We start from the raw sequence: 18700 nt of genomic DNA on the forward strand, positions 1-18700 counted from the left end.
TGTTTCTGGATTCTTTGTATTTTTCTTTTTTTAGAATATCCTGCAATACTCTCTGTAGAGTTGAATTGGTGGTTGCAAATTCCCCCAGTTCCTCTTTATCCTGGAAGCACCTTGTTTTTCCATCAATTTCCAGGGACAGTTGTGCAGGATATCTCAATCTTGGCTGGAGATTATTATCTTTCAAAGCTTGAATTATTTCCCCCCACGCTCTTCGTGATTTGATGGTTTGTGCAGAGAAATCTGCTGTAATTCTGATGGGTGCTCCCTTGTAAGTGGTCTGTTTCTTGTCTCTGACAGCTTTTAATATTCTGTTCTTGTATTGAATTTCTGGAATTTTTATTATTATATGCCTGGGTGTTGCTCTGTTTGGGTTGTAGGTAGCTGGGGTATGCCTCATACATCTGAGTATCTTTACCTTTTGCTAAATTAGGAAAATTCTCCTGGATTATTTCTGTGAGTAGCTTTTGTAGTTCATTTGTTTGTGTCCCTACTTCTTCTTTTATGTTCTTAATCCTTAAGTTATGGATCCTCTTATCATCTTCTTGTCTTTGTATTATTGCTGTTTGTTTCTTTGTTATTTTTAAGAAGTTTTTCATTTCATTCTCCCATATTACTATTCTGCCCTCCAGTTCAGATAGTCTGTCCTTAGTTTCTTTCAAGCTGTTATGCCAGTCTTCGATAGACTTCTTAGTTTCTTGGTAGTCCCTTTGAACCTGCTTCACGTATTCTGTGCTTTCCCTGTTTTCTCCATCAAACAATTCTCCCCTCTTTTTCTGTTCTTCCATTCCACCATCTGTTTTTTCTTGGGTGGGGCTTAGCATTTCTCTAACTATTTTGCATACTTCTAGCTTCAGGTCGTTGATAACTTCATTCCTGAATTGGTCTATGAGGCTCTCTATATGGTGCTTTATGTGTATTGGTGCGGTGTCCGCTATTGCCTGTTTCTCAGAATTGGGGGCCGAGGAGCCTTTCTTGTTGCTGCCTCTTCCCATATTCTCTGTTCCTTATATATGCAAGCTTATATGAGAGGCCCAGCTTCTCTCCCTGTCAGCCACAGCCTGATCGAATTGCGCCGGTTAGGTGTTCCCACTCACCGCTGCGCACCAGGCAGCCTACGCGGGGGCCCGCCCCTCCCGGCCTCCGTCAGGCTCTGGGATCTGGTTTGGGCCAGCCTACGGGGTCCGCCGGCTGTGTCACGCAGACCAGGCACTTTTCACCAATCCCGCCCGAGAGGGGAATGTGTGGCTGGAGTCGCCACCGCGCCCTGCTCCCGCAGGACTGCTTGGGCCCAGAAAGTCCGCTGGAGTCAAACTGTGGTGGAGTGTCAGTTTCTCTCACTCACCTCGCCACAAGTCAGAACATGCCTCCCTGCCCGTCCTGTTTTCGACTCTGTCCGCAGACTCCCGTTCTCAGAGTTTCCGCGCATCTCTCTCCTTGCCGAGCCGATGTAGAGGCAGCCAGCCACTGCGCGGCGGGAAACCCAAATCTCGGCTTCCAATGGTGCAGGGTCCAGCCTCAGCAGCGAGACTTTTCTGTTCCTGTTTTAGCACCAGGACTGCATTCCAAGTTGGTTTCTCTCAGCCGAGTTCGTTCCTGAGTCAGCAGAGCATAACTCCACCTGCTTATGTCTCTTTAGTCCGCACCATACCTGGCTTCTGAGCCTAGTTTTGCAAAGAGCCTCCGGTAGTTGCTGTTATCTGTCCGCCATGTTCTCCCGGCAGTCGGCTCCTTGTTATTTTTAAGAGACCTTTCCTTTCATGATCACAAGCTGCAAACCTGTCTTCAAGGTTTGATAGTTTATCTTTAGTTTCTTTCAAGTGGTTTGCCAGCTTTCAATAGAACTTTTAATTTCTTGTTAATATCTTTGAATGTTTCATGTATTTTAAATCTTTTTTATACTCTTTATTGAAGATTTCCCTCACTTTTCTATGCTCCTCTACTCTTTCGTCAGTATCTTCTTGAGAGGTGCTTAGCAATTCTTTTATTATGTTTTTCATTTTTTCTTTTACCTGAGATAATATTTTTCTTCTAAGTTCTTTTATAGCCTCTTGAAGTTGTTTCTTTTTTTTTTTTTTTTTGTCTTTTTCATTTTTATTGGTACCGGGGATCGAACTCACGACCGCCTGCTTGCAAGGCAGGTGCTTATGCCGCTGAGCTAAACCTCCAGCCCCTGAAGTTGTTTCTTTATTTCAGTTGCTGTTGCTTCAGAAACTGCAGGTGTAGAACTCCCGATCTCTTCTGTGTTTACCTCTCCTGGACCAGTACTGCTTGGGTTGGAGGCCAGAGACTGCCTTTTGCTCCTTCCTCTTGTCATGTTTCTGGTTTCTTCTGGACAAGTGGGTAATGGGGTCCCTGGCATTCTTGTATTGGTTATAATTTCTCTGAAGCATGCTGGCTAGGGATATCTGATGGTGACCATTGGGTGCACTAGTATAGGGCTACTGAGTGCTGATGGTGGCTACGGTGGCTGACGGAGTGCAAGCAGGGGTGGGGCAGGCTGGCACCTCCCTCCTAAACTGGTTAACGTCAGGGAGCCCTCACCATTTTAGTATGTGCAGGTTGGGAAGAGCTGGTTGGGAATACCTTTAGGGAAACCTTGGCAGTGACTGTTGGACCATGCACAAGAGCAGGACTCAGTCCAAGCAATTTCCACCAGTCTGCTCCTGGCTAGGAGTGGCTGAATGAAGCTGGCTGCAGTTCTGGCTTTGGGCTTATCCTGCCTGACTCCAAAATGGTCAATCAACCACTTCTGTGGGAGGACTGAATGCCCCACACTCCAGCCAGTGCAGTTCTCTGGGTCGCTGCTCCCCTCTACCACCACGTCTCCCAGGAGAGGCCTTCTGGGGCTTCTACCTTCTCAGTTAGACATTAGCCCAGGACCAGGATGCCTAGGTCTAAATTTCAATGGAAAAGGTAGCCAGATAATACATAGTAGGTCCCTGGGCAAACACCTAATGGGCTTCTGCAACCTTGGCTGACACCAATTCTAATTACCATATCATCGATATGCAGATTGCATGTGGTATCCAAAACTCATAGTGGGCAGTGCATGGGCTCAAAGGGTCATAAGAGTTTAAAAACACCTCTACTCAATGGAGCAGCCAAGTCAAAATACTCATCGGCAGGAGTCATACCTTAGACTAATCCCTAAATCCCACCTCGAATCCTAAGGTTTAAAACTTTAAACATCAAGTCTTCTTGATGTATAAATCTCATTGGCCAGTTCCACCTTGTTTTTCAAATAAACCTTTGACTGTGCTGCTACTTTTGGGTGTCTTGTTCATATTTTTGTTTAGGACATCAAGAACCTGGACAAGATCCCTACCAGGTTACAGTGGGGCAGTTGCATTTAACCAGTCTAACAGGTGGCTTTGTAGCAAAAGGCTTTCTCCTGATGACATGTCCCAGGATGTCAGTTGGCTTGGGTTTTAGGAGCTTCTTCATTTGTAATGTTGGTGATGTCTCATTAGAGCATTTTTCTGGTTCTTCCTTTGGCCTTGTTTTAAGCACTTTTAATCTCTCTAGGAACCAGGCAAAAACAGGATCCCAGATAAACAATGACCACAAGCCAATTTCTATAAAAACACCAATATCAGCTAATATTTTCCATTGACTTACTTGAGTAAGACGCAATACAAGGATGTAGATAAGAGCATCAGACGATGCTAAAATCTAAGCACCAGTGACTCTTAAGTCAGTTGTTTAAATGACTTGTGTTTAATTTTTTCATTTGTAAGATGGGGGTGATAATGTATACTCATTAGGAGGAGAGGATTAAATCAGATAATACATATGGCATAGTCTATCTTTATTCTATTTTTTTAAAATAACATCTTACTATGTATTCTAGGCTGGCTTTGAACTCACTATGTAGCCTAGGATGGCCTTGAAATTGTGGCACTCCTCCTGCCTCAGCCTCCCAAGTACTGAGAATACAGGCATGTGCCACCAGGCTTGTCTCTATCCTTACTGTAATTTCCACATAACAGCTAACATTTATTGAGTTCTTATAATGTGTTAAGCACATATGTTTATCCAATAAACTCCCACAATTACCCTTTAAAGCAGTTATTATCCTTTCCCATATTTTATACAAGAGGAAACTGAGGCTGAGAGATTAAAGTACCAAATTTGTATGTTATGTACTAACATTAGGCATTTAAGAAATGTCTTTGCCAGGTGTGATGGCACACAACTATAATCCCAGCACTCAAGGATGCTGAGGCCCAAAGGTTACCATGAGTTCAAGGCCAGCCTGAGCTGCATAGTGAGTTCAAGGCCAGTTTGAACTCCACAGCAAGACCTTGATTCAAAAACACCAAAATAAATAAATTAATGCCTTTGAACTGCCATGATGTGCCAAGCAGAATTTTGTGTGCCCTGTGCTTTATCTGATGGAGAGACATGACAGCGTAAAGAGAATACTTATTGAGGGACATGAGAATATTTTTACACTGTTGGTGGTATTCTGTATTTTGAAGTCTCTGTACCACAAAGCTTTGAAGGAGTATGAACTGGGATTGATAATAGCAATATTTAATTTCTATACTACAATGATAAAATAGATTGGGGAAAGTCATTTTTTACCGGTATTTGCTGAAATAAGTTAATGCACGTGGTTATTAGAATGGTCCCGTCCTTTTTTCTCATGTCTAATCCTGCCCCCACTCCAGTCCAAAGAATTCCCTGGGAGGTCTGAACTTGCCATACCTCACTTCAGAGGCAGAGGACCCGTTGAGAGCCCCCGGTAGTTCAGTACATATTGAAGTATCTAGTATTCCACACTAGATTTGGAAACCTGCTTAAAATCATCCCTGGAAAAGTTTGATTCTGCTGGGATTTCCTGACCTGGAGTAGAAGAAGTTGAACTTTCTTGGACGTCTTAAGCTTACAGTGGGGTTTCCAGATAATCTGAGATCAGTCTTGCAATTTCAGAGCCAGGTAGGAATGTTTTGGCACATGACCACTTGCCTAGATACATTTTCCTATGTTTTGGTTTTATGGTTTCCTTATTTTTTATTTTTTGAGACAGAGTCTTGCTATGTAGTCCAGGCTGGCCTCAAACTCATGAGGATCGTCCTGTCTTGGCCTCCTGAATGCTCAGCCTTTTTTCTATTTTTTGGACCGAGCCAGTAGAGTGTTAGTGAGAGATATCCTTGTAAATGCTTCTGAGAAGGCTGTTTTGTCTCTTTCCTTGCCACTTACCTTACTATGTCCATAATAGTCTTTCTGGATAGAGCTGAGGTCTCTATAAGCTTTGATAGGATTTCAAATAATAGGATTCCTGGGTTGCCAGTTAAATTTAAACAGATTTCCTTTTCTGGAACTATGGAGGTGAACAAAAAAATTTCAAAATGTCTTCTGAATAAAGTACTTATCCAAAAATAATAAGATGACAGTCTTTTTACTATTTATAATAATAATAATCACAATAATAATGATAATATCAAGTCAGGGACTAAAGATATAGTAAAATATTAAAAATTTGTTTTGTTTGGTAGAAAGGTCATTTCAATTACGGGGCAAATGGAATAATCACTGAATACAAAAATATTTTTAGTTCAACGTCTTCTAAGTAAACATATAATGTTTTTAACACAAGCATGAATTGTATGTTAAGGACTATTGTTTTGTTCCTCTAGGAAAAGAAATTGTCAATAAACATATCTTTGGTTTATGAGATAACTATTATTATAGTATTCAAAAATGCTGACATTTTAATTGTAATGACAGTTGGTAGTCTAGAAATGGGTATGTTTTCAAAACTGCATGTAGTATTTGAACTTTAGAATGTATTATCATAGAAATATGATATGAATAGTGGTTAGATTTTCCAAGGCAGCAGGTTACTAAGCTTACAAGCAAACTGTGAAAATACTACTAGCAATATTTCAAGTATTTTTCATTGCATTTATAGCCTTGTGTGAGAACATGCACTCTAACCTCAAGCAGACTTGCATTGAGTTACAGGCTTCATCAGTGTGAGGAAGGTATTTTTCTTTTTCTTTCTTTTTTTTTTTTTGGTAGTGGGGATTGAACTCACAACCTCATGCTTGCCAGGCAGACACTGTGCTGCTGAGCTATATCCCCTGCCCCTGGAAGGTATTTTTCAAGAGCAGTTAATTATCTATTCCCAGATCTGCATGAGAGAGATCATTCTTTTCCTTCTAAAGAAAAAACTTATTTTCTTTTGTAAAAGAATGTTTCTGAAAGTAAGACAGACACTTGGTAAAAATTAAAACAGTATAAAAGAAGACCACATTTTTCTATACCTATCACTTCCCAGAGTGTTCTCTTTGAGACTAAAGGGCAGTGTCCCCTGAAGGAGTCCTTTAGACAACACCACTACCTGTTAATATATACAAATTAAAATTCTAAAACTACATCAGTTTGCTTAACAGATACTGTTTTGGAGAAGCAGTTTAAAAGTAAATCATACATGGGCTAGGGGTTTAGCTCAGCAGCACAAGCACTGGCTTGGCAAGTGCGAGGTTGAGTTCAATTCCCAGTATCAAAATAAATAAGTAAGTAAATAAAATCGTATCCTAGATTGCTCTTTCTTGATTTGTCTCCTGACTGGGACATCTAAATGTATAATGCTTACTCTCAGTGGGTTGTAACTCCCAAACTGCCACCTGGTCTGTAATGTGTACTCACCCACAGCCCTGAGGAAGCGGTTCTTATCTGTCAGTACCCTTAAGAAGTCCGAGAAGTTCACCTTTCCATCTCCTACAAAAGAAATCTAAGCTCAGAACAAGGACAAGATGTGCTTACATTATTAGACTGTATGTTCTGTATGAAAGTTAAAGTATCATGGACCATTTAATATTTAAAACCAGTGCATTTTATTTCATTCAGGTCTTCTTGGAGCGATCTTAGCACTGTTATACTAGTCTTGTGCAGTCCATAGAAATAAGGGCAGGATGCAAACATTCAGCCAGGGCACTCTCAGCTGCTGTAGTCCTATGAATCTACCCCTTCTCCAGAGATTTTCCATTTTTACATGGAATCTACTAACCTTTCTACTCTGTATCTACTCCTATTATTTCTGTTATAACATATCAGGTTATACTTCATTTAAAAAAAACCTCATTTTTTTCTCAAAGGGTAGTGAGTGCTACTTGAGGAATGTCTGTTTTCATAAAAGAATAGAGAAATTAGACAGAGTAGAAACAAAGGATGTCTTCATTAACTGATGACATGGAGTCCCATGTGGAGCGGATGCTGGCAGAACGGGCTCTGGCAGATGGGTGAGAAGGGAGAGCAGATAATGTGCTGGACTTGTAAGAGCTCGGACTGCTGATCACTAGATCAGTAAATCCAGGAGAAACAGAAATCTGTTTTTTTTGTCTTTTTGAGACAGGGTCTCGCTCTGCAGTTCAGGCTGGCCTTGAGCTCACTTTGTAGCCCAGGCTGGTCTCGAACTCCCAACGATCTTCCTGCCTCAGCCTCCCGAGGGCTAGGATGATAGTCATGAGCCACCATGCTCAGCTTGTGTGTTTTAAAAATATCAACAGAAGTTCTGTGGAATTTAAAATTCAATATAGGTGGGTTGTAACAATAGCAGCAAGACGTACTGATGATTCAAATAGGGACAAGCATTTCCCTATATTTGAAACTGTCTTTGGATCTGTTATTTTAGGCTTTGTCCAGAATGGGTATCACATGGCAAGTGGAGAGCAGTGAGTTCAATTCCTGGTACCAAAATGGGCATCATGGGGCCAGGGATATAGCTCACCCACCTAAGTGCTCAGTAAGCACAAGGTCCTGATAATTCCCCACCCCCGAAAAAGGGCATCATGACAGGTAACTTGAATTTGATATTAAGAGGACACAGTCATTCTTAGTTTTCACACTAGATTTTTCAAAGAATAGTGTATTTCATAACATTAATTTAATTTCATAACTTAGACACATACCTTACTGTTAAACATGCATATGTAGTAGTTAGACACACATGTATGTAGTAGTTCTTAATGTTAAACATGCTTCTATAGTACCGGTTCCCCTTATTCAAAGAGAACATCCCCTAAGACGTCTAGCAGATGCCTAAAACCTCAGATAGTTCTGAACCCCATGTATACTATCTTATTTCTGATACATACATACATATGATAAAGTTTAATTTATAAGTTAGGCACAATAACAGACTAACAACTAATAAAAACAGAACAGTTATATATTTTAATAAAAATTAAGTGGCTGTAGTTTCTCTTGAGAGAATCAAGGAAAAATTAATATTCTTGCACTGCGGTTGACTGTGTGACTGAAACCATGGAAAGTGAAATAGATAGATAAGGAAGGGCTACTCTTTACTTTTATTTATTTTTCTTTTTAACCAAAAGTTTATAGTGCAACATAGGTATACTTTCTCTGTTGATATAGTCACCGAGAAAAAAATATATATTTAGAAAAGGCTTTTTAAAACAATGAGAAAGTCAAAATACTTACGATCAAGATCAGCACATTTTAATTCATTATAGACATCGTGCTTGGTTAGATTCATTCCTAACTTAGCTAACGTGCTCATCATCCCATTTATATCAATACAGCCAGTTTTATCCTTGTTGAAGAAGTTGTAGACATCTTGGAAGGCTAGAGAAGTAGAATTTAAAATGAACATTTAAACAGGATGTGGTGGTACATGCTTGTAATCCCAGCACTCAGGAGGCCGAGGCAGTAGGATTGCTGTGAGTTTGAGACAGCAAAGTGAGCTCAAGGCCAGCCTGAACTATGTGGTGAGACTCTGTCTCAAAAAAACAAGAAAAAATGCATATTTAATAGACAGCTTTAATATAGGACACTGTCCATCCTTGTGATTTGGGCTGCAATAAATTAATTGGTGGAGCAGAAAACCAACTGAGGCAGGAGAAATAGCTTTCTAAAAAGTCCACACCCTCATCCCTGAAACCCTAGAATATGTTATCTTACATGACAGAAGAGACTTTGCAGATGTATTTAAGATACGGAAGCCTGGGTTGCTGGAGTGGTCCCAATCTAATTTTATTAATAGATATGACACAAGTCAGAGAGGTTCAGAGCACAAGAAAGACTCGACCCACCACTGTTGGTGTGAAGGTGGAAGGGCAATGTGGTGTGGAGGCCTGGCACAGCTTAAAGAGGGTAGAGGGGCTCCTGATTGGCGGGCAGGAAAGAAACTGGACCTCAGTCATATGGCTGCAAGGAACTGAATTGAGCCAGAAATCTGAATGAGATTGCAAGCAGATTCTCCAGAATCTCCATGTAAGAGCCCTTGGGGGCAGCATCTGAATTTCAGCCCAGTTTGAAGAAGAGACACCAGCCAAGCCTGCCTGGACTTCTGACCTGCAGAATTTAAGATAATGGATTTACACTACTTTTGCTGTTAAAATTGTGACAATTTTTATGATAGCAATAGAAAGTTGATACACCAAGTTTGAACCAAATTCAATATCTAGTCCAAATATACAAAGATAATATGTATCTTATACAGATCTAATATTTTTAGAAGAAATATTCAAAGAACTAACTAAAGTTAGGGGTGGTGGCACATACCTGTAATCCCAGCTACTGGGAAGCTGAGGCAAGAAGATCGCCAATTTCAGACTGACCTGGGCAACTTAGTGAGACTCTGTTTCAAAATAAAAAGGGCTGGGGATGTAGCCCTGAGTATTGTTACCGAGAAAATTTAGCCTCATGTCCCTGAAACACCCCAGACTCTTGCTAAGCTCAAGGGACATCATACGCAGATGTCTGAGTAAGACAGTCCCCAGAGGGACACTGGGAAACTGGGAAAACTAGTATTATTTGTGGAAATTGCTTTTCTGCCAGTATGCTGAATTAACTATTCCTTGAAATGCTGGTTATAAAATAGGACAAAGTAAGATGATGCCGCCGCTGCTGGGTAGTTATATATGTAGTTTAATCTGTGACACTGCCTCCCTGCAACAGCTGGGTGAGGATAAATCTGGTCTTGACAGTCTTTTATGTTTCCCAAACCACCTTTCTTAGCAATAAAGGTGATTTTTTATAATTTTTATTTTACTTAATTTTAGATTTCTGAAACAGTTTCACTTTGTAGTCCAGACTGACTTTGAATGCCTATATAGTTTAGGCTTTGAAGTCACAGACCTCCTGCCTCCCCTCCTGGCTTGGGACTACAGGTGTGTGCCACCACACTCTGCAACTTTTTTTGATACTAGGAGTCAAACTCAGGACCTTGCACTTGCCAGGCAGTCGCTGTTCCCCTGAGCCATATCCCCAGCCCTACCCAGAAGCTTTTAAAGAATTTTTCCTCCAGTACTGAGGATTGAATCTAGAGACCCTTATATACATATGAGCTATATCTACAGCCCCCCTCTCTTAAATGAAAGAGTGTTATAGACACCTCTTGAAATCTTATATCTGTACTAAAGAGAGGATCATATGCATTATGGGGCTTTAACTATTAGGATGATTCTCATTACCTTCCATTTGTGATGGGCTCAACTTTTCTTTGTGTTGTAAATGGCATTGAAAGGATCTTGGCAAATCTTTATCCCTGAGAAGAAACATAAGAGATTTAGATTTAACACATATGTAACTGAAAAGAGCAAGCTTTAGTCCCCATTCATCAGTTTTTGCTGATGGGAATGAACATATCATAAGATATAAGCAGAATCTCATTTGCTAGAGGATCTGTTTCTGTCACCTGCCATTAAGGACAGGACAGACAGTGAAAAAATACTAGCTCCTCAGGTCCATACCTCTGCCCTATGTTTGCCAAACATCTTTGATTCCCTTGTAAAGCTCTGATTTCCCCCATTTTATAAAACAAGAAACTGAGGGTCAGAGCGATGAAATAACTTCTTCCAGGTTATGTAGGTAATGAGTCAAATTTGTCTGACTCTAAGGTTCATGGCTTTAAGTCTTAAATTCTGCTCTTAAAAATGTAACTTTTTTTCCACTGAGATTTCATCTCACACTGGAAAGAATGGTTGTTATCAAGAGGTCAACCAATTACAAATGTTGGAGAGGCTATGAGGAAGAAGAAATCCTCCTCTTTTGTTGTTGGCAAAGCAGGCTGGTGCAACCACTGTGGAAATCAGTGTGAGATTCCTCGAAAAACTAGGTTTAGAGGTCACATTTGACTCAGTTATTCCCCTGATACCTTCCTAGAAGAATCAGAAATACTCTACCTCAATGACATATGTGCACCAATGTTTGTAGCTTTACATGCTAAAACAGCTTAATCTTGGAAACAACCCAAATGCCCACCAGCTGAGAAATACATAAAAAGATGTGGTATTTTTATACTAGGGAGTACTACTCAGCCATAAATAAGGATAACTTGAGACTTTTATATGTAAATGGATGTAACTCAAGATTATACACGTAAGTCAAATAAACCAGACACATATAAGTATATTGTCTCCATAGCGTGACAAACTTAAACAGTAAATAAGATCCAAAGTGTACAGTAGATATTGTAAAATGTGAAGAAACTTCAAAAGGAAAGAGAAATTGGGATGGAAGCAAAAATATATATAAAAGACAGGATAGTTATATTGCTTATTTCTCTCAGTTCATTCAAAGGAAAGGTTTGTGCTAATACTGTTTGGACAATTAAATGCTGATATCTTGTAATCTGAGTAACTAATTTAAAGATAATAGTACACAATGTATTAACCATTGTTACCCTCCTCTTATCTTGTTTTGAAATTTTATTTTTATTCTCTTTAAAAGAAACAAAAATGAAATATTAGTTGCTTCAAAATTTTAGTACAAATAATGTTGTGATATCTAACATAGAGAAACTTTGGATCTATGACTTAACAATTTCAATTGCCAAATTCTATTTTTAAAATTAATTTATTTTTTTAATTTTAAAGAGAATAAAACTGAATGAAACAAAACAGAACAAAGTCAATCAGAAAAGAGCAATGAAAGTGATACAGAACTTCAAAATAGGACAAATTTTACTTTTACTACATCTGTGTAAGACAGAGAACACTTTTGGAAAGTTTGGAACTTTGGCTGCCCTTTCAATTTGCCTAGGAAAATAAAATCTGGAAAAAGTGGGATAATACTAATGCTTAGGGGACGCTGTATAGATCTATAATGACTTAGGAACACAGAAATGTATTATGTAAAACTGGGTTTGCCTATAATATAGTAGGAAGAGTTAATGAAATATAAATTAATAATAAATGCATTTAGTTTTGAAGCTAATAGAAATAAAAGTTTTAAAAATATGGACTCAGTTTTTACGCTTTTATAAAAAGCTAGTGGATAAACTAAAAGAAATAAACATTGCAGTTAAACACTAAATTAGGGTTTTTAATTTAGTGTTCTGTAGAATATTATATTAAACTGATTTTCTTTTTTTTTTTTTTTTGGTACTGGGGATTGAACTCACGACCTTGTGTTTGCCAAACAGGCACTTACAACTGCTGAGCTAAACTCCCAGCCTCCACTCATTTTCAAACAGGGACTGGGAGAGAAGCAAATGGTAAGCTAGCTGACCAGCGATCCATCAATCTCTCTATCTCTTTGCAGTGCTGGGGAAGGAACCCAGGCCTCACCAGTGCTAGATGAGCACTCCATTACTGAGCCACATCCTGGCCCAGCTGTGATAACCTTTTAAAATGTGTGGTTCTAAACTTTTTGATGTGGAATTTTATTTAACTTGCTTTATTTCCTTAGCTTTTATTAACACTGATTTCTTCTGATGTTTATCCTTTATCACCTATTTGAATTTCTGAAGAGTCAGGTTATTTTGTATTCGTAAATATAAACAATTTTCTTTTTCTCTTTTTGAGACAAGTTCTCGCTATGCAGTTCAGATTGGCCTTGAGCTCATTTTGTAGCCTACCTCTGATCTTGAACTCACAATAAACCTCCTGCCTCAGCCTCCCGAGTGCTAGGATTATAGCGTGAGCCACTACGCCTGGCTAAACAAATTTCTTTAATGTGATGCAAAAATGCAGCAGATTCAGAAATATGTTCTCAAGAAGCAAGAGCAAAATATAAGTTTTGACCTTGCATGTGTTCTATTCAGTATAAGATCTTTATTAGTTGCATTATGAAGAATACTCAGCACAAGCTGAGGATTTAGCTCAGTGGCAAGAGTGCCTGCCTAGCAGGTGCAAGATCATGAGTTCCATCCCTGGGTACCAAAAAAAAATCTATGTTGGGGTTTAGCTCAGCTAGCAAATGCAAGGCTGTGAGTTCGATCCCCCGTACAAAAAAAAAAAAAAAAAAAAAAAAAAAAAAAAAAAAAGTTCGACACAATTTCAAACTGTGTCTTAGACCAAACAGTGCAGAAAGCCTTTCTATTTTATATAAGTTTCAAATTGACATAGGAGATTAGGGCATGGCAAAACTGACTGGGGAAGTAGCTATAACCTGTTAATTGCAAGATCCAGAAACACATGTGTAGTTCCAAAGTCCTCTTTGTGGACTTCTGAGAACTCAAGCAGGTTTTCAATAGGGTGGCCTAGACCTGAGGTCATCCTAAGGCACGGGATCCCAGCATCATCTCTCAAGGCTCATATGTAGGAGTTCTTCTGGGTTCCTGGAGATTTGGATAGTATAAAAGGACGCAGATGCATTCTTCCGATAGCCGGCTCTGCTTTCTCTGCTTTTATCTCTTTGCTTTTTTCCTCTTTAACTTGGGCCCAATCTGCTCTGCAGAACCAGTTTCTCTCTCATTCTTCAGTTTTATTTTTTCAAATAAACTTCACCTCTGTTTTTTGCTTGTTTTGTTCAATTCTTTGTTTGAGATGAAAACCTGGACTCTAACTCCAGAAGAAGAGGCAAGCAATCCAGAAATGATTGTAGAATCTTTGATGTAGAATGATCCAAGTCCAGCCTTTCATTTAGTGTGTGAATTTCCTCTGTATGTGGTGTTATTTAGTCTTTGCTTAACTACCTTCAGTGACAAGGAACTCGCTACTTTAAAAAACATCTTGGGCCAGTTTGCAGAGGACCACTTAGAAGATTCTCTTTGAAAAAAGAGCAATTGCCTCCACTTTGGCTAAACCTGACCTTATCTCCATGTGCTGATATGTACAGAGTTGGCTAAGCCATTTCCCTTTCCCTTCTTTTGGCTCTAAGCAATGTAAATAGAGCTGCCAGAGGTGTCGGACGCTTAATCTTTGAAGCTATAGGTGACAGTTGCTGTTTTCTGGCTTTCATGGTTCACTCCCAAGACATGGTTGAGCCAGGAAGGATGCAGAGCCCTTGCTCTAGGGCTGTCAGCTGGGTTCTGAGCCTCAAGGTAAGAGGCTATGACTTCCAGGGCAGAAAAGTTTGCACATCAGAGTTGAGGCTCCACGCCCTAAACATTAAGTGCTACCTCAATTGTGTTATGCAGATTGGTCCTTCTGCACATCCTTCTCTCCGCATGTTGCAGAGTGCTTTCAGGCCTGCTACCCAGCCCAGCTCACAGGACTCACAGAGTTCCCCCTGTTCTCATAGTCACCCATCCTCAAGCCCCTCCCTTCTTCACAAATCAATAAAATCCAGGTCAGCCCTGAGTCAGGGCCTTTGTTCCATGAATCTTCATCCTTGCCTTTTGGGACCTCATAGGGACCTTTTGACTCCTCATAAGTATAGATATGTGTTAGTGTCTTTATTCTCACTGCAAGTGGTAGATTAGAATTAACTCAGTAGAATTCCAGTAACTTGTCTATGGGATTATAAATAATACAAACTTTCAAGACTGCAATGAGGACAGGAAATGGCTCTCTGCATCAGCTGTGGTAACACACATTTGTAATCCTAGCTACTTTGGAAACTGAGGCAGGAGTATCAGGAGTTTGAGGCCAGCTTGAGCTACATATTGAGTTCAAGGCCAGCCTGAGACACATAACAAGAACACATTTTAAAACCAAACCAAACCAAACCAACCCAACACAACACAACACAACCCAAAAGGCAGCATTTTATGTGGGTAAGGGAACAGTAATATTAAGGATTTGGCTGCTACACAATTACCTTACCTATTATTCTCTAAAAAGTGTCAGAAAGATATTTTTTTACACTGATGAACCCAGGAATACTAGCAAAAATACCCTTAAGGTGGTAAGAAAAATGAACAATTGTGAGAAAAGCGAGTTTTTTTCTTATGTTTTATAAGATCTAATAATCTAATAATAAAATATATCTTGTGCTCTTTCAGTTATTAGTAACTGGGTGTTTTGTTGTTGTTGTTGTTTTAGTTTATCTATAGCTGTTTGAGGAGAAGTTATTGTTAATGATACAAATGAACCTCCTTCCTCAATTTTAGCCTAAGACTAGCCATGGCTAATTTACCAGATTCTTTTACCGGCTATATTTTTAATATAAACTCTTTTTTTTATATTTTGACTCGTTTAGGGGTTAGGTCTACCTTATGATCTTCCAAATTTATTCTCCTTTAAAATGGCATTCAAAAATACCTTAAGGTATTACTGACAACTCCTGGAACATTCTAGGGTATTCTGTGTCCTAACAAAAATTAGCATTTCATTTGGAAGAACAGGAAGGAAAACCTCCAGTCAAAAAGGACATTTACCATTTTCTTTTCATTAAAAAGCTTTCTCAGCTTAAATGTTCTGTTTTATAACTAAACCCACTACAGGGCAGGTATTTGAAGAGCATTCTCACTTGTCTTATGGACTTTATGAGTATTTAATATACCCATAATTATAATTATCCATTAATAATTCTTTATCATAATATATTTATATTTTTACCACCTACCTCTTGCTATGGAAGACAGGTGCATTTAGAGGATTCAGTTTAAGTTTTGGTTTAAGTTCTGAAATAGCCATGTGGCCAGTAACTGGGTCTGGAATTCAAAAGATGCAATTAAGGATCAATTCACAGATTAATTTCTTTATACTCTTGCAACTTTCCCAGTTTGAGACCTGGAGTTTGAAAAGTCAGGGCCTCAAGAAATGGAACTATATGTAAATTCAAGTTAGAGTTATGTGCAAAGTTGGAAAGCTGTGTGGGAAATTTCCTTAGACCTGAAAGCAAAATTTCTTGTTACTGACCCCCTTTTCAAACACTGACCCCATATAAAAATAAATACTAAGTATACTAAGTCAGGCACAAACAGCCTGTATGTTCTCACTTATACCTATGTGGGATCTAAAACAGCTGGAGAAGGGAGATATGAGTGTTCACAGTCCCAGTTATGTAACATGAGTGAATTCTAAAGATCTAGTGCATGGCATGGTGATTCCAGATGATAGCATTGTACTGTATCCTTGAAATCTGCTGAGAACACATCCTAGATATTATCACTCCCTTCCAGTAGTAATTATGAAAAATGATGGATGTGTTAATTAGCCTGATTATATGATTATTTTGCAATGCATACATATATAAAACTATCATGTGTATTTTAAATCATAAAAAAGTACCAAATGAAACACAGCATCCTAGAAATATATAGATTAAGTTAAAGGAAAATTTATTTATGAACCAGAACATTTCAAATCATAATTGAGGAATGTAAAAGCATTGAAATATTTGCTTACTTGTTTCTGTCTTAGACACCAGTCTAGCAGTATGTAGGCTTTCTCAGGGTTTCCTTCTGGGATGTGTATCCATGTCCTGACACTCTTCTGGTCCCATGGTCTTTTTTAAGAGTAGGAGTAGGTGTTGAATACAATGCTGTTTGCTACAGTAGACCTTGAATCAACTCCTTCACTATAACCATTGCCCTAGGCCTCCCTTTACCACTTCGCATAATTTGAGAGATAGGACCTATAGACCATGGTGGTAGGGCTTCCATCTTTGTTCATTTTGTAGCTCCAGTTATCTTTCTTAAAAGTGGAGTGAACCGAGTAGGATGCATGTCTGCAATCCCAGCACTCGGGAGGCCGAGGCAGGTGGATTGTGAGTTTGAGGCCAGCCTGGGCTACATAACAAAATTCTGACTCAAAACACAAGTAGTGTGTTAGGTGGCTCACCTAACAAGAAAAGTGGAAATGCGTGATCAGAACTCATTTTTCTCAAGCCTTTACTTCAGAACCTAGCTAGAGAGTAGCCGTTTTTAAATAACTTAATTGTAGATGTTTAGAATCTAGGAACCTACCATAGAGCTGGGAACTCCAGAGATGTTCAATAAGTTAGGTACTTGAAAGGTGCTTTGAAATCATCCTTATGGTTGAAAATACTCATTACTTAAGAAAAATAACTTCAACCTCTCAAAGAGATGAGAGATTATTTTCTTTTTAAAAAAGGACTCAGCTTAGACTTGTAAAAATCTTGATATTTATCTACTTATAGGTTGTGCTACTCACCACTGTGGGCCTTCAGTCAGATCAAGAGCCCAACAAAGGGCTTGTTCCATCATACAACTGTGACCTCATTCATTGCTCTGGCTCAGGCCCAAGAAGAGACTTCCAGTGTTGGAGGAAACCCCCAGGACCACAAGACAAACAAACAAGCAAACCAAAAACAAACAAGAGAAACTCCAAGCCATATCATTAAGTCTAAAAAGAAGGGCAAAATAGACTCTTATAAGCTTGTAAACTTTAATACTAATAAGAAAAGTGACTTTAGAAAGTAATTAAAAGCTGGGTGTGGTGGCATTCACTTGTAATCTCAGCACTTGGAAGGCTGAGGCAGGAGGATTGCTGCAAGTTTGAGTCCAGCCTGGGCTATATCGTGAATTTAAGGCCAGCTTGGATTATATAATGAGAACCTGCCTCATAAAACAAAAACAAAACAAAAAGTTGCTTGTGTTAAGCAGATACTATAACATTCATGGCACTGTAAATTCTCTAGCATAGGAGTCATGATCATTAGGGTTTTGATTTTAGTTTTCCTAATGACTAATGGTATTGAACACCTTTTTATGTGATAATGGTCATTTTTATATCTTCTATGAAGACATGTCTATTCATATCCTTTGTCCACTGAAAAATTTAGGCTACAGAGATCTCCCCTTGCCTTTAGGAACTGTGTTCCAAGACCTGCAACAGAGGCTGGATACCACAGATAATAAGTAGCACACGCTATATATACTATGTTTTTTCCCTATACATAAATATGTAACATAAAGTTTAATTTATAAATTAGGTATAGTAAGAGGTTAACAACAATAATTTTTTCTTAAATTGTTATGGCTAATCACAGACTTTGATACCCAGAGTTAACCAATAATGTACTGGGGCCTCCAAAAGTGCTTTTAGATTTATTTAGTGGCAACACTTCTAAAGTTTTCCTGCCTCTGCTCTGGGAAGTTGTTCATTATGAGTATCATTTGACTTTATCCAGGTTTTCTCAAATTTCATACATTATGAACACAAGGAAAGGAAAAGGACAGATTTAATTTATAAATTAATTCAACGAATATTTACTAAGGATTTACTATGTTAAAGGCTACCAAAATTTACGGTGGGGATAATGACAGTTCCTATTAAATGGAATTGGTGGGAAGTAAAAAAAAATTTTGATTTTGTTTTGTGGTTTTTAAAAAAGATGAAGTCTCACTGTGTTTCCCAGGCTGGTCTTAAACTCCTGGGTTCAAGTCATTCTGTCTCAGCCTTCCAAGTGGCTACTGTATCTTGCTAGAAGTAAAAATTTTAAATTATTCTCTATCTTTAGGTGGAGTAAAAGCCATATTACATAAAACTGACCATAGTAACTATTGGTAAATACTGATAAGTATATTTACTTTGTTGCACCACCAATCTACAGAACATTTTCAGCTTGCAAAGTGGAAACTCTATACTCATTA

The 18700-nt window shown here is 38.8% G+C and overlaps 1 protein-coding gene across 1 annotated transcript in view; it reads right to left on the reverse strand.

The window, feature by feature from the left end:
• Efcab3 (EF-hand calcium binding domain 3) overlaps positions 1–16591 on the reverse strand; it is a 49459-nt gene extending 32868 nt beyond the window's left edge. The window contains exons 1-6 of the mRNA XM_063242159.1: positions 16491–16591; positions 15706–15793; positions 10446–10519; positions 8452–8595; positions 6658–6729; positions 5206–5326 (exon numbers count right to left, since the gene is read on the reverse strand). Coding sequence (XP_063098229.1) covers positions 5206–5326; positions 6658–6729; positions 8452–8595; positions 10446–10519; positions 15706–15776 — 482 coding nt within the window. The 5' untranslated portion in view covers positions 15777–15793; positions 16491–16591. The remainder of the gene's footprint in view (positions 1–5205; positions 5327–6657; positions 6730–8451; positions 8596–10445; positions 10520–15705; positions 15794–16490) is intronic.
• Between the last annotated feature and the right edge of the window lie 2109 nt (positions 16592–18700).

The sequence above is a fragment of the Cavia porcellus genome, unplaced genomic scaffold (assembly GCF_034190915.1).
Source record: "Cavia porcellus strain 051 isolate PalLab524CR breed Dunkin Hartley unplaced genomic scaffold, mCavPor4.1 scaffold_32, whole genome shotgun sequence".
Lineage (NCBI taxonomy): Eukaryota > Metazoa > Chordata > Mammalia > Rodentia > Caviidae > Cavia > Cavia porcellus.